The 13,404-nt window shown below is 38.5% G+C and overlaps 3 protein-coding genes across 3 annotated transcripts; 1 reads left to right on the forward strand and 2 right to left on the reverse strand.

Annotated features, from left to right (window-relative positions):
- Positions 1–955: 955 nt before the first annotated feature.
- LOC310948450 (UPF0461 protein C5orf24 homolog) lies at positions 956–2,923 on the reverse strand. Its single transcript, XM_083915592.1, has 2 exons — positions 2,717–2,923; positions 956–2,429 (listed from the first exon to the last, which is right to left on the reverse strand). The coding sequence occupies exon 2, from the start codon at positions 2,424–2,426 to the stop codon at positions 1,758–1,760; it is 669 nt and encodes a 222-aa protein (XP_083771718.1). The 5' UTR covers positions 2,427–2,429; positions 2,717–2,923; the 3' UTR covers positions 956–1,757.
- Positions 2,924–3,245: 322 nt separating this feature from the next.
- Positions 3,246–6,029, reverse strand: atp5po (ATP synthase peripheral stalk subunit OSCP). Its single transcript, XM_083915593.1, has 7 exons — positions 5,975–6,029; positions 5,639–5,689; positions 5,444–5,554; positions 5,030–5,159; positions 3,917–4,029; positions 3,637–3,723; positions 3,246–3,510 (listed from the first exon to the last, which is right to left on the reverse strand). Exons 1-7 carry the CDS (start codon positions 5,999–6,001, stop codon positions 3,400–3,402), a joined length of 630 nt encoding a protein of 209 aa, XP_083771719.1. The 5' UTR covers positions 6,002–6,029; the 3' UTR covers positions 3,246–3,399.
- A 2,074-nt stretch (positions 6,030–8,103) lies between these two features.
- LOC310948446 (serine/threonine-protein phosphatase 2A catalytic subunit alpha isoform-like) lies at positions 8,104–12,132 on the forward strand. Its single transcript, XM_083915587.1, has 7 exons — positions 8,104–8,457; positions 8,905–9,114; positions 9,241–9,414; positions 9,513–9,602; positions 10,285–10,446; positions 10,550–10,668; positions 11,421–12,132. The coding sequence occupies exons 1-7, from the start codon at positions 8,356–8,358 to the stop codon at positions 11,491–11,493; spliced, it is 930 nt and encodes a 309-aa protein (XP_083771713.1). The 5' UTR covers positions 8,104–8,355; the 3' UTR covers positions 11,494–12,132.
- The last annotated feature ends 1,272 nt before the right edge of the window (positions 12,133–13,404 follow it).

Consider the following 13,404-nt stretch of genomic DNA (forward strand, 5'->3'; position numbering starts at 1 on the left):
AATGAATGAATGGCGTGGGTTGTTTTTTTGTTGTTTTTTTAAACGTGCCCCATGTCTGCGCATCTGTGCCATTGTTTTCTGAGCTTTAATCTACTGTCAGGCCTGTGTATATCTGTCTGTGTGGCGCAGGGAGAGACCGAGAATACAAACATAATGGTAAATACGCAAACAGCCACGCACGACCTCTCCGGTCAAATCAAACTCCGTGTAGTGCGCCATGTTGGCTTTCTGCTGAGTCCTCTGACATGAGGAAACAGGCCACCAGGCGCTCAGGAAAAGCAGATAAAGAAGGGAGTTAGTGTGGCTGTAAGCGTGCGTAAAAACCGGGGTTCGCCTCGATTAAAATCTCCAGTGATCCTCTTCCAGTTTGCCCTCATGTCCCACTAGTAAGGATCTGGTGCGCATATTGTAGATCATAATCCATAAACACGTACACTAGAGAGCACAATAGGCTCGCTGCTGCAGTGGGCCAGTCCTTGAAGATCAAACAAAGACCATTCAGTTACTCGCCGACTTGACAGCAAAGGAACTTACCTCTCTGTGCTGCTGTTTGACATATACTTTCAGGGCTGTTGGTTCACATCTTTGAATGGCTCATTTCCCTAACCTTTGAGGTGAATGATCCAGTAGAAATACTAGATACATCCGAGAAGGAATTCATTTAACCACCCTAATAGAGCAGTAGTCTAGCGTTTATATTAAAACACAGCCCTTTATGAGTCCAATTCTGCCATCACACTGTAACAATGTCTTTAAATTAAGTTCAATAACGTCAGTGGGCCGTGATTTACTTTAACAGGGGGTAAATAAAGGTATTATTACAAGGTGATTACTACGCCTGTGGATACGGGCCCTCTTGTGTCGACAGTGAGAATTACAAGCTTTCGATTTGACAGGAAATTGTGATGTGGAAAAGACGCTTTTTTTCTTTTATTTTGTTTTCACATACAGCACATAAGCATTTATTACATATACCACGAAGCATTTTTTTCTGTTTTATGAAGTATATTTTCCCTAATGAACAGCATAACAACACATGTAAATCTGGAAGTGCTCCTCAAGTGAGTCTGGGGATTAAAAAAAAAAATGACTGTTACAGTTTATAATCAAAACTATATTCACAAAGTGCAGAAATAACAAATACCGTGTCCAGAAGGATATGCACTGAGTTTTACCAGTTGAAGCGAATTTAAAAAAATGTATTGCAGTGTTCCTGTTTTAGGTATGATGCAGGATAATCTCACAAAATGAAACAGATATTGAACTGGACATCACAGAAAGGACAACTATACATCCACATATTTATGTTCAGGAGGAAACTGATTCGATTGGCCGTTTGTACTGAAATGCAATTTTTAGAAATGTAGAAAATGTCACTAGAACCCCGCCATAGAAATATTAAAGCAGAGAAAGAGAACATGTCACAGCTCAGAGGAACAAAATGTTCGAGGGGGGGAAAAAAAGGATTCACTCTCGAGTGAAGTTTGAACCATAAACTTATACATTTTTGCCTATAACAGGCCTACTGATTGGTGTGATTAATTCATACGCATGCATCTCTGCCAAACTGGAATAACATACTTCTAATTCAGTCTTTTATTAGGAGGATGAAGACGATGTCAAACACCATACAAACACTCAGTCAGAGCCATTTCTAGACGACAAGAGTTCTTTCCTTCAACGTTGGAGATAAACGTTTCCCTAAGCATCTTCTTCGCTCACATGTTTTTCAAGCACTTGAGGAAAAACCTACAGAACTATTCGCTGTTTTCCTCCGCCTTGCCACTGGGTTCGCAGAGGGGTCTTTTCTCCATCATGCTGTATGGAAAAGCTGGAACATCACAGCTAGTGAAGTCCAGTTTCTTGGGAACACTGCAGTGGCTAAAGTCAAGTTTCTTGGCGCCGTCACAACCAAACTCCAGCTTCTTGAGCCGAGCTAGACTCTTGATGCTGCCGGGCGGCCTGCCGGGGCTGACCTTGTATCCTGCTGCTTTGGTGGTACCGAGGGGCCTCCCTGGGCTGGTTTTGAATCCAGCTGCTCTAGTTGTCCCAAGTGGACGTCCAGTACTTGTACGGTAACCAGCTGACTTTGTGGTCCCCGATGGCCTCCCCCTCCGCCCCGACTTCACTATGCCCTTCTTCTTCTTAGAGCCATCGGACCCTGCAGCCTCACTGCCCCTGATTCTCACCGTCTGAGGCTGGAAGTCGTTCTGGGCATCTTGCATTTGACAAACCATGGCCTTGTGCATGCCCTGTGGCAAAGGGGCTAGACCCGCAATAGACAGCTGCAATCCAGAGGTTGTCGGAGAGGGGTAGAATTTGTTGGATTGTGTGCTACATAAATCAAAGTGGCCGGCAGGATGACAGTCCTCTGCCAGTCCACTCATACAATAGTCACTGTTGGTGCTGGTCACTTGATGCATCATTTTCTGTTGGGAGTGCAGAGAAATATAAACATTAGGTACAAAAGCTACACATGCACACGTGTACCCAAACAAACACAAACTCAAAGAAGCATTTTTTTAGTAGCTTACTTTTGGTGGAGCCAAGAGGCCTTTTAGCGTTGCAACACAAAACACAAGTGATGTCAAGACAAAGCGAGGTACAGTTGTAGTAGTAATTATAATAAAAAGATGCATCCACAAATAGAAATGTTAATGTTTTCCAAAGAAAATGCTCAACTATTTATTAAAAACGTAAAATGAATAGTTCGTACCTCATTTGTTGGTGGATCTTAGATGGAAAGGGTTAATGTCGGATCGCATACATTTTCCTTCTCTGGTAGCCATAACATCTTTGTGAAGACGCTGCACAAACTACACCCCGGCGTCCATCACTATTGTCTTGAAGCGTTACTGCGATTTTGGCTGCCTATTTCATGCTCGTTTAATCCTTTAAGCAGAGGTTTAGATGAGAGAGGCAGCCATTTTCGCCTGAAAAAAAAAATTAATAAAACAGGACGCGTTGACAGCGCATGCGCATAAAGGCTTCCAGGAAACGCAGAAGCAGAGCATGAGTGACACCGTTCTGCCAAATTAAACAAAGACGCATGATAATAGAATGGATATGTACTTGCAATATAACCCACATTATAAATATACACTACATCAAGCAACTATATAACTGGTATATTGTACAAAATATTTAATTACCAACTACACCGTGTGTCAAAATCTTTACCATTGGTCACTGACAGGAAAAATGAGCATGTTAGTGCCACAATGAGAACAAAGACCATTCTCCAGTTTTTTTAATGTTTTATTAACATCCATATGAACTTAAGTACAGACACTGGGTTCATGGAGCAACTGCAGTGCTAGAACAGGTAGCAATATACATTTATCAGCGTTTTCCCCCGATGGTCGTCTCTGATCTTTAGCAAAATTAAGTCCACGGGACTTAAGTTTCCTTCATGAGCTTGGTTAGCTTCTGAATCTTGGTTTTAGTGGACATGTCCACATACTTGTCTCCGATACTGACGATCATGCCACCCATGATTGCGGGATCCGACTGTGAAGAGAAGACATCGGTTGAAATAACAGACGGTTCAAAATGATTAACATCAGACAGGTTTAAATCACCTTTACTGTATAATGGTCATTTGTGTGTTTCTGAGATCATGCATTGATACTCTACCTTTGTTTCCAGCTTGATAGTTTCACCCTTCTGAAGAAAGCCCTTAAGAGCTACTTTCAGGTCAGCAAGACTAGCCGCATCCAAAGCCTAAAATTAATCAATACCGGTTTATTGTACAACATATTTGCAGTAACAAAAATAATGCAATTCATTACTTTTAAGTGAGTGATATATATATATATATATATAATATATATAATTTTACTTGAGGTGACAAGTGCAAGGGATTCAACAAGCATGTGCAGGAACATAATGTACAGAATGTCCGCCCATTTCATACCTGAGCAGTGGTGACGCTGCAGATGACCTCTCCACGGTGTGCACTCATCATCTTGCCGAAGGCAGTGATAACATTACCAGTTAGAGGAAGACGACCATTGTCAGACAAAACATCTGCAACACAAAAACACATACATTTGAGCAAGACTCAATACTTTTGTCTCTCTGCATTACCAAGTGAGAAAACACATGTTCAGCACTAATATTGTACTACATCCGTTCAAAAATACATATTGGTGTGGTACTGCAATATAAATGAGTCATCTAAATGTCAAACCTAGAAACATATGTTACAAAGTTTATTAACACCATGATCGAACCATAAGGTGTATAGAGTTATGCTGCTGTTGGAACTGCTTTGTGGAGCAGCTGACAATTGGCCTGATGAAAAGCCATTTTTAAATCTACATTTTATTTTACAGTTATCTGGCTTGATTTGCACCACATGTTTCAGATTTGTTTCGACAAAAAAAACCTGTGAACACACTTTCACAGACTGTAAGCCCACAGAATAACTCAAACGTATGCTAGCTGTATTATGCTAAGTGTTGTCCCCAGGTCTGTGACCTCAATGAAGGTCATGAGGAAAAAGACATTAAGTGCTGCAGTTGATTGCAATTTGAGAGTGTGCATATAAGCTAAATTATCTTCAGATGTCTTAAAAGGAGAATCAAGAGAAAAATAAAATTCAAAGTAAAAATATTTTTTCTAAATTGGACAGCACAAGATCTTTAGCATGTGTCTTCTAACCTCAGGAAACAACAGCAGCAGAAAAGGGTTTGTGTGACATTTTGCCCAAGTCTGTATAACAAAAAATGAATCTGTTTGAGGCCAGAAAACAAAACGTATTACATTCAAACTTAGAAAAAAAATTAAAACATTGCTTGATGAAAGTGAACGTGTGATATTTTAGCACATTACATTTACAAAACTGTAAAATGTGTTTTTTTCGTGTCAGTTCCTATAAGCTTACCTTATAAAAGTGTAAAACATGTTCTTTATTTTGGCGTTTGTATAATTGTATTATTTATGTAACAAGAGGATACCTATGGTCTACTTAGCTATGATTAAGATAACATGCAAAAACACATAGCAGCAACTAGTAACCACTCACTGATGAGGTTGACAGTGAGGGGTGAAACCTTGGCCTTTGAAAGAACATCATGGAAAGTCTTTTGCTTGATGCTGCGCTTTACATGAGGATTCATTACAATACCGGAAAGATTGGGGTCCTTGATCAGGGCCTGAAAAACAAGATGGCACACAGCAAAAGCAAAGTGAATGTTATGTACTAGAGGAGAGGTAGATTAAGTTGCAACAGCATGGATTAGCAATGATCACCTCATTATCCCAGTGTTTTATTCCTTAGATGGGCTGCACATTTTTATTTTAAGACTATAAATTAATTAAAAACATATACACATATCCTCATGACCTTGCTTTAAAACACTGAGGAAATCAATACTTTCATCATCTGTTGACTTTTATATCATGAAACTGCAATTCAGGGTCTTGATTTTTTACTTACAGAGACTTTCCCCAGCTCCTGCTCCACTTGGTCCAGTTTGTTCTGCTTACTGGCAGCTGAGAACAGAGCAGTGGCATAGCGGCCCTCCACTCCATATATCTGGATGGGAGGCTAGAAGGGACATAAACACACAGATTAACCAAACTGCGAACATTAGTCCTACTAGACAGCGCGGTTATGCTTAACGTTATTTACCCTGATCAGTTTAGATGCAGGTCTGGCCACAGACGTGCTGAGCTGGCGGACCTACAATACCAAAAATGCATGATGTCAACACAGAAAACAAAGAACTGGAGCTGAATCTCTTTTGGCACGCTTTGTACAATTTACGTGAACAGACAGCTAGCTGGTAGGCTAATACGTTAGCAGTCATTCAAGTGCAATGCCTCGTGTGGATTTGTTGGACATTTAGCGTTACTTTCTGGTTCTCAGGTGGAATACATTGCAATAAGACATGTTTTTAAGCTATAAATAATTCGGCCAAAAATACCATAAAATGATTAAAATCACAAAAATCATTGAACGTCTTACCTGCTGTCCTAGCATGAGTGCTGCCATTTTCTCCTACAGCTGTCCAGAGTAGAGCACACGACTGCGCATGTGCACTTGAGAGGGCGACGTCATTTATGGGTAATGTAGTTTTTCCAGTGTGGCGTGTTTTGATAGCTGGAGCTATCTAAATGGACAACTACAGATTTCTATAAAATGTAAAAACAAAACAAAACAACAACAACAAAAAACAATATATGCATTGAGTTCAATTTTTTAAAAAGTTTATTTATTTATTTGTATGTACTTGCTTATTTGATTCATTTACTTGAATTGAATTATTCTGTATTCAAGAGTCCGTTTAAGTCAGTGTCTTTTGGGACCTGTCTTGTCTATGTTTACATGTAGAAATGTATGATAATGAAATATATTTATTATTTGCACACTGGTGTTATTTATATGAATATCTATTTTTGATTATAGCCTGCTTGTTCTCAATATGAAATTTTGGATTTATTAATTGAAAAAAGAGAAAAAAAGAACCAATACCAGCGTCGTCTGGTAAACAAATAGGTGCAAAACAAACCGTACACGATGCCAGCTAGCTAATTAGCAGCCTAGCTTAATAGCTCTGATTTCAGTTGAATGTGGTTTCCATGGGAACCAATACCGCCCCAACCACCCTTCACGAATGATAACTTTAAATAAACCAAACTGACTGTTGTCAGGGGTTACACCTCTGTCATGTTAGTATCTAACCCGTAGTTAACGTTAATGTTGGGATGTACTCACCGTTAAGATTACAACTGACCTGTGAATGTTTTCTTTTCAGTGAAGTTGCTGGTACTGACTGGTCCAGCAGGAGGAAGATCAACTAACAACAACTAAGAAAACTCAAAGCCAGCATGATAAAGTAGAATAAATAAAACCTACTTCTACTTCAACCATAGACTGTGTATCTTTTATACAGTCAAACACAAGGATACAATCATTTAAAAACGTCTCTTTTCTGTTTTTTCTTCACAACTTTATTTGTAATTTTTCACGAACGTGACAAACAGTTGTAGTAAACAACTACTATATATATATGTATATATACATATATACATATATATATACATATGGTTTTATATATATATATATACATATGTGTAAATATATATATGTATATATATGTATATGTGTGTATGTGTGTGTGTGTATATGTATGTCTGTACACATATAAGGCAGTCATTTTATTCTATTATTTGAACATCACAATCTTACATTATGATGACATAACATAAGTACATTTAAGAAGAAGGAGTACTTAAATTCACAATAAAAAAGGGAAGTAAAAAACAAAACAATAAATACAAAGGTAACAAATAAATACAAAGGTAACAAATAAATACAAAGCAGTTTAATTGAAATGTAGGATGCAATCCCAGTCCCTTGAAAGAATCTTGTAGTATATCAGCTGTATAAATTATTTTTCGTATTATTAATCATGGGAAAGACTCAAAATAATTACGAAATTTAATTTTGAAGGGATTAAAGGTTGGCCAAGATGTTCATTAAAAAAACATTTTATCGTGTTTTCACAGTACAGTTATTTTCACACAAAAAAAAAACAAATACAGAAATAGACAAGAACAGAACAAGACAAAATTACATACAAAGGGGCACCATAACAAAAATAAAAACATTAAAGAAAAATATATAAGTAAAGCTTTACAAACTGTAATTGTTTTAATTGCTTTACTATTTTCCAGTCCAAGTAATGTTAGAATATAATATCCAAATTTTATTTTGAAATATTGTATTCGTAGTTTCTTTTCAGACCATTTGCATTTGTGAAGGAAAAAAAATCCATACAAAATAATACAAAATAATACAAAATAAATAGGTCCAAAATACAGTGTTTTCAGTCAAAAACAATATCTCTTTATCCTAAAAAATGTTTAAACCAGCCAAAAAATATTCCATACCTAACCAAAATAATTTAACACACACACATTCATAAAATAAGTGGCGTATAGTCTCGTTTATAATAATTATAATAAAAGAAAATAAAAATGCGATGACGTCAGTGTGATGCGTTTGTCAGCCTCGCTCTGGAGCTCAGTGGGCAGCAGGGTGGGTCTGTGTCCCTGCGCGAGTCCAAATACAGGTGCCTGTGTGACCTTGGCCTTTCAACAAGGAGAGGAACATCATTTATGTATCATGTGAACTTTTGTCCCCATCAAGCGGTAGGGAGTTGACGCAGTCTTTTTTACGGAGCACACACACACACACTCACACACACACACGCTGCGAATGACCAGAGAGCTCGCTAGGACGCAGCAAAGCCTGGGCATCAAACACGTAACCAAACTGCGTGTGGTGGGTTTCCTACGACATTTTTAAAGCTAGTCGGCTCGCTAGCTGACAGCAGAACAGCCATGGACGACAAGTCATTCACCAAGGAGTTGGACGGATGGATTGAACAACTGAATGAGTGCAAACAGCTGAGCGAGAATCAGGTCAAAGTCTTATGTGAAAAGGTAAGGTTTGCGCAGGAAGACGGGCGAGCTATAGTCAGTACCTGCTGCTATTGAGCTTTTTTTCTACAAATGCAGCTGCTACGTGTCCTGCAGCTGCTTGGTAGAAGTATCGCCTCATGCATGTGGCCTTGCTGTGGAGCACACCATTTGGCTGCAGCTGCATGCAGTACATTGCTAAAGCGAAGCAACTCAGCCAAGAAGATGGAGGAGGATGCAGCTGCGAATATGTTTTCCCCTAGCTACGCCCACTCCTGGTACCTCTTTCTCAGTGGAGTGGCACTTCCACAACAAACTATAACATTCTTCTGTATTAATACTTGATAATCTGAAATATGATGCGTATTCAGTGTCTCGGGGGTATCAATAAGGCTTGTGTACCACACTATTGTGTTACCTTTTTAATCAGCATCATCCTGTGTTTTTTTTTCCCTTGGTCCTCCATTTAAGGCCAAGGAGATCCTGACAAAGGAGTCCAATGTGCAGGAGGTGAGATGTCCGGTGACAGTCTGCGGAGATGTGCACGGTCAGTTTCATGACCTGATGGAGCTGTTTAAGATCGGGGGGAAGTCTCCAGACACCAACTATCTCTTCATGGGAGACTATGTTGACAGAGGCTACTACTCTGTGGAGACAGTTTCTCTCCTGGTTTCTCTTAAGGTAAAATGTTATGTATATTATAAACAAGTCAGCTACAACTAGAATGGGAATTTGGAGTACGGGGAAGGATAATGTTTATTATCTGATTATTCTTACTTTATTTTAGCTGTACATTTTTCTTTAAAGGTAAGGTTCCGTGAACGAATCACAATCCTCCGAGGGAACCACGAGAGCAGACAGATCACACAAGTGTACGGCTTCTACGACGAGTGCTTAAGGAAATATGGAAATGCCAATGTTTGGAAATACTTCACAGATCTGTTTGACTATCTGCCTCTTACTGCGCTGGTAGATAACCAGGTAAGACGTATTCAGATGTAGCGTGACATAAAAGCACTGATACAGGGGGCTCATCATCATTTGTCACTCCCCGTTCTGTTTTCTCTTTCTTCTGTAAGATTTTCTGCCTCCATGGAGGACTGTCCCCTTCAATAGACACACTGGAACACATCAGGGCGCTGGATCGCTTGCAGGAGGTTCCTCATGAGGTAAAGTCGGTCCATTTGACTGTAGACAAACTTCTCTTGAACGCATTTACTGTCACAACATATAATGATGGTGAATGTAGCTACAAGGGTGCTCCTAAAATGTTACAATTCTTATCTATTAGACATGCATATTCATAAGCTTGCATTATTAAGTTTAGGGCTGTAAAGATCAGTCGATCAAGTAATTTGTCCATCCATAGAAAATCAACCAGCAACTACTTTAATAAGGTATTGGTACTTTAAGAAAAATGCACTGGTTCTAGCTTTTCAAATGTGAATGCTTTGGTTTTCTTCGTTGCAATTTTCTGACATTTATATATCAAGTAATAACTCAAGAACATAATACTGTTGATACAATATTGTTGTTGTTTTTTCTTGTGTTGTGATGTGTTTACCTTGTTTATTAAACAGTCTTGGTCCTTGTAAACTTCCTGTCAGCTGATGTCATTCACATTCACTGCAAGAGGAAATAAACTAGGACCATTTTTTAATGTTTATGTTTACGTCTTTGAAAAGGTCCATGATCATGCATATTTACATGTAAATGTTTATTATGCACTGTCCCGGTTTAAAATAAATCAATCTGAAATCAGTCAGTCAATGAATCAATAATGGAGATCATTAAATAAGTATAAGCATGTACAATAAACTAAACAACACTAATGTTTCCTCCATGTTGCAGGGTCCAATGTGTGACTTGTTATGGTCCGACCCAGATGACCGCGGTGGCTGGGGCATTTCACCCCGTGGTGCTGGTTACACCTTCGGGCAGGACATTTCGGAGACCTTCAACCACGCCAACGGCCTAACTTTGGTTTCAAGAGCCCACCAGCTGGTGATGGAGGTAATGTGTTTAGAGTTCACTTTTAGATATGCAGCAGATGCAGTTTTGGCATTACATGTTGTGAATATAAAATGGGTAACATGTCGGTAATCTCTTGATCTAGGGTTATAATTGGTGCCACGACCGCAACGTAGTGACGATCTTCAGTGCACCAAACTATTGTTATCGTTGTGGAAACCAGGCAGCAATCATGGAACTTGATGACACATTGAAATACTCCTTGTAAGTACTATTGTTTAAAAGTTCCCATATTGTAAAAAGTGGGATTTATATGTCATGTTTTTGATTTGGATTAGGTTCTGAAAGGTCACCGTGACCTCACAAAAAAACACGTTTTTGGCCATAACTCAAGAGTTCCTGCGCTAATGATGACAACATTTCACACAAATATCTAACAGGATCGAATGATGAAGTGATACATTTTATATCCAAAAGGGTCAAAGGTCAACTTCACTGTGACATCATAAAGTTTCTGTCCATTATTCAACGCCATAACTCAGGAACAGAAGGGGAGACATTTGATCGGATACTGAAGTGGTGACACTAATCTTGAAACTGTGGCGATTGTATTAATCCTCAGTGCTGCCGGGTTGAAGATGTGTGTGAAGCATCCACATTTCACCAACAAATAAACTTAATACATTTTATTAAATTCACTATATAGTTCACTTTATACATATATGATGTACGTCTGGACAGTTTGGATGCAAACTGCAACTTGACTGGTTGACAGAAGCTTTACTTGCATAACAGCAAGGCGTTGTCTAGTTTGAACATTAAGTATGTAAACATGTTCTAGTAGAAACACAAAGCACAAGTATGACCCTGAAAATTAGCATAATTTGGGACCTTTAAATGTATATAAACGTGTCTTTTTTATGGACTTTTAGTACTTTCTTAAGAATGGATTATTATTAATGAAAAAAAAATGAAAGAGTGAGTTGATGGGGAGTGTTTCCCTTTGTCTGCTGCAGCCTACAGTTCGACCCTGCCCCACGCAGAGGAGAGCCACATGTGACGCGGCGTACGCCAGACTACTTCCTGTAAAGATCACTGGCGGGGATAACAAGAGGCTACACAGAAAAGAAGCATTCAAACCACATGGACCAAAATAAAAAAATGTATGCCATGATCACAATCCAATGGAAACTATCACATCTAGCTAAAGACCGTTCTTTCAACTTTATTCCTCTCTGTGCATGATGTTTTGAGTTCTATAAATGATGGCTACTATGAACAATTCTGTCACAATACCTCCTGATTTGTCGGGAAACATGAAAGAACTAATGCTGAGAATAACTAAATGTAAGTGATCTTTGTGTTAGGGTGTTAATAATGACCAGAGTGTTTCCTTGTACAGTATGTAAGCTGCATCTTTCACTTGGCATGGCCTCAAATCAAAGGTTGCAGTAAATATTATGTTTTTCTTTTTGTAACTGAAGTGCAACAGTTTCTTTTGTGGAGATAATAGGGTTAGATGTCAGAAATGAATATGTTATCTTTGCACTTTTGTATTTGATTTTTATCACATGGCACTGGCAGACAATGTTCTTTTTTATACCCTGTTATAGTGTAAGTAGCTTCTGCTCTGCTGTCTGTTACGGGAGTGAATGTATTTCGTTTAATTTAAGTAGGCAATAGTACAAACTACAGTCTTATCAGTTGCATAAGATAACTTAATGTTCTGCAGCCACAGCTATATGAAATAAAGACAGACGTTGCTTGGTCATTTACTTCATAATGCACGTTTGTGGTCTTATTCTCTCTCACCACCAGTCACCACTAGATGGAAACAGGCACACAAAAACGGCTCATAGAATATTAGTGATTATCAGGCTTACTGTAAATAAGTACAGAAAACATGGTACTTTATTTAATAATTGTATTACAGATAAAGTATGATTGGGTGACTTTTTTTGTTCCATGTTCCTTATTTATATACATACAGAGAACAAAGTATTGATTTTTGATTTATTCTGAAATACTGTTATTTTTTTATTGTTCAGAATTGTATTGAATTTCCGCTGTGGCTCTACCACTGCTGTACTAGCATGTTTGTTTTTTGTAATCAACGCACTTCAACAAAAACCTTGATTTTGTAAAAAAAAAAAAAACAGTGAGCAATATTAGAGAACAGTAACCATTTTGTCAGAAGAGAAGATTAAAACAATGTTTTCTTCTATAGGATTCAGAAATGGATAGGAAGTGTAGAGGCCCTTGCTTTGAATGTCTTCAGCACATCTGCGCCCACAGGACATCACTAGTTTCTCACACTGCTCTGGTTTGATCTTGGTCCATTCTTCTTCAGTCTCTTCCACAGTTCACTAACTGGAGTAGGCTTTTTAGCCAGTATGTTGTTGCCAAGGATTTTCCAGAGATTCTCTATGGGGTTTAGTTCTGGACTCGACTTTTCATTGTTTCAATATTATTAGCTTCAAGGAACTGCGTAACCCATTTTACAGTGTGACAGGGGACATTGTCTTGCGTGATAATTGCAGCTGCTTGGGAGACAATAACAGTGAAGGTATTGCATGTTGCTGAAGGAGGTTCACATAAACATTTGCATTCACCCTGCCATGTAGCTGTACAAGAGACCCAACTCCTGCTGCAGAAAACATCGCCAAAAAAACATCAATTTTGATCACTGCTTTTCCCCACAAAATAAAACATGCTAGGACAGCAGTGGTGTAGCCACAGCTCATATTCTATCAAATTCTGAACAATAAAAAATAATATTTCAGAATAAATCAAGAATTAATACTTTAATACTCTGATTTTGATCTCCACCCGTAGACTGTAGTGTCAGTATATTGATTTATTTACATAAACTGCTGTTTTTGTTTAAAATGGACACTTTGCCCATCAACGTGGGGCTGTTGTTTGGCAATCCTTAAGTTTTACCAATTAATAATGATTTACTGCCTGTGAATCAGCGTGGGGAAATGTCAAAGCATTAAC

Source organism: Echiichthys vipera, assembly GCF_963691815.1.
Source record: "Echiichthys vipera genome assembly, chromosome: 6".
In the NCBI taxonomy this organism is placed as follows: domain Eukaryota; kingdom Metazoa; phylum Chordata; class Actinopteri; order Perciformes; family Trachinidae; genus Echiichthys; species Echiichthys vipera.

Excerpts from the sequence above, each read along its gene's own strand:
- LOC310948450 (XM_083915592.1), bottom strand. The coding sequence starts at position 2,426 with ATGATGCATCAAGTGACCAGCACCAACAGTGACTATTGTATGAGTGGA.
- atp5po (XM_083915593.1), bottom strand. The coding sequence starts at position 6,001 with ATGGCAGCACTCATGCTAGGACAGCAG. Across the intron at positions 5,690-5,974 it reads CACTCATGCTAGGACAGCAG|GTCCGCCAGCTCAGCACGTC; the intron begins GTAAGACGTTCA and ends TTGGTATTGTAG. Across the intron at positions 4,030-5,029 it reads CCTCACTGTCAACCTCATCA|ATGTTTTGTCTGACAATGGT; the intron begins GTGAGTGGTTAC and ends TTTGTGTTGCAG.
- LOC310948446 (XM_083915587.1), top strand. The coding sequence starts at position 8,356 with ATGGACGACAAGTCATTCACCAAGGAGTTGGACGGATGGATTGAACAA. Across the intron at positions 8,458-8,904 it reads TCAAAGTCTTATGTGAAAAG|GCCAAGGAGATCCTGACAAA; the intron begins GTAAGGTTTGCG and ends CCTCCATTTAAG. Across the intron at positions 9,603-10,284 it reads TGCAGGAGGTTCCTCATGAG|GGTCCAATGTGTGACTTGTT; the intron begins GTAAAGTCGGTC and ends TCCATGTTGCAG.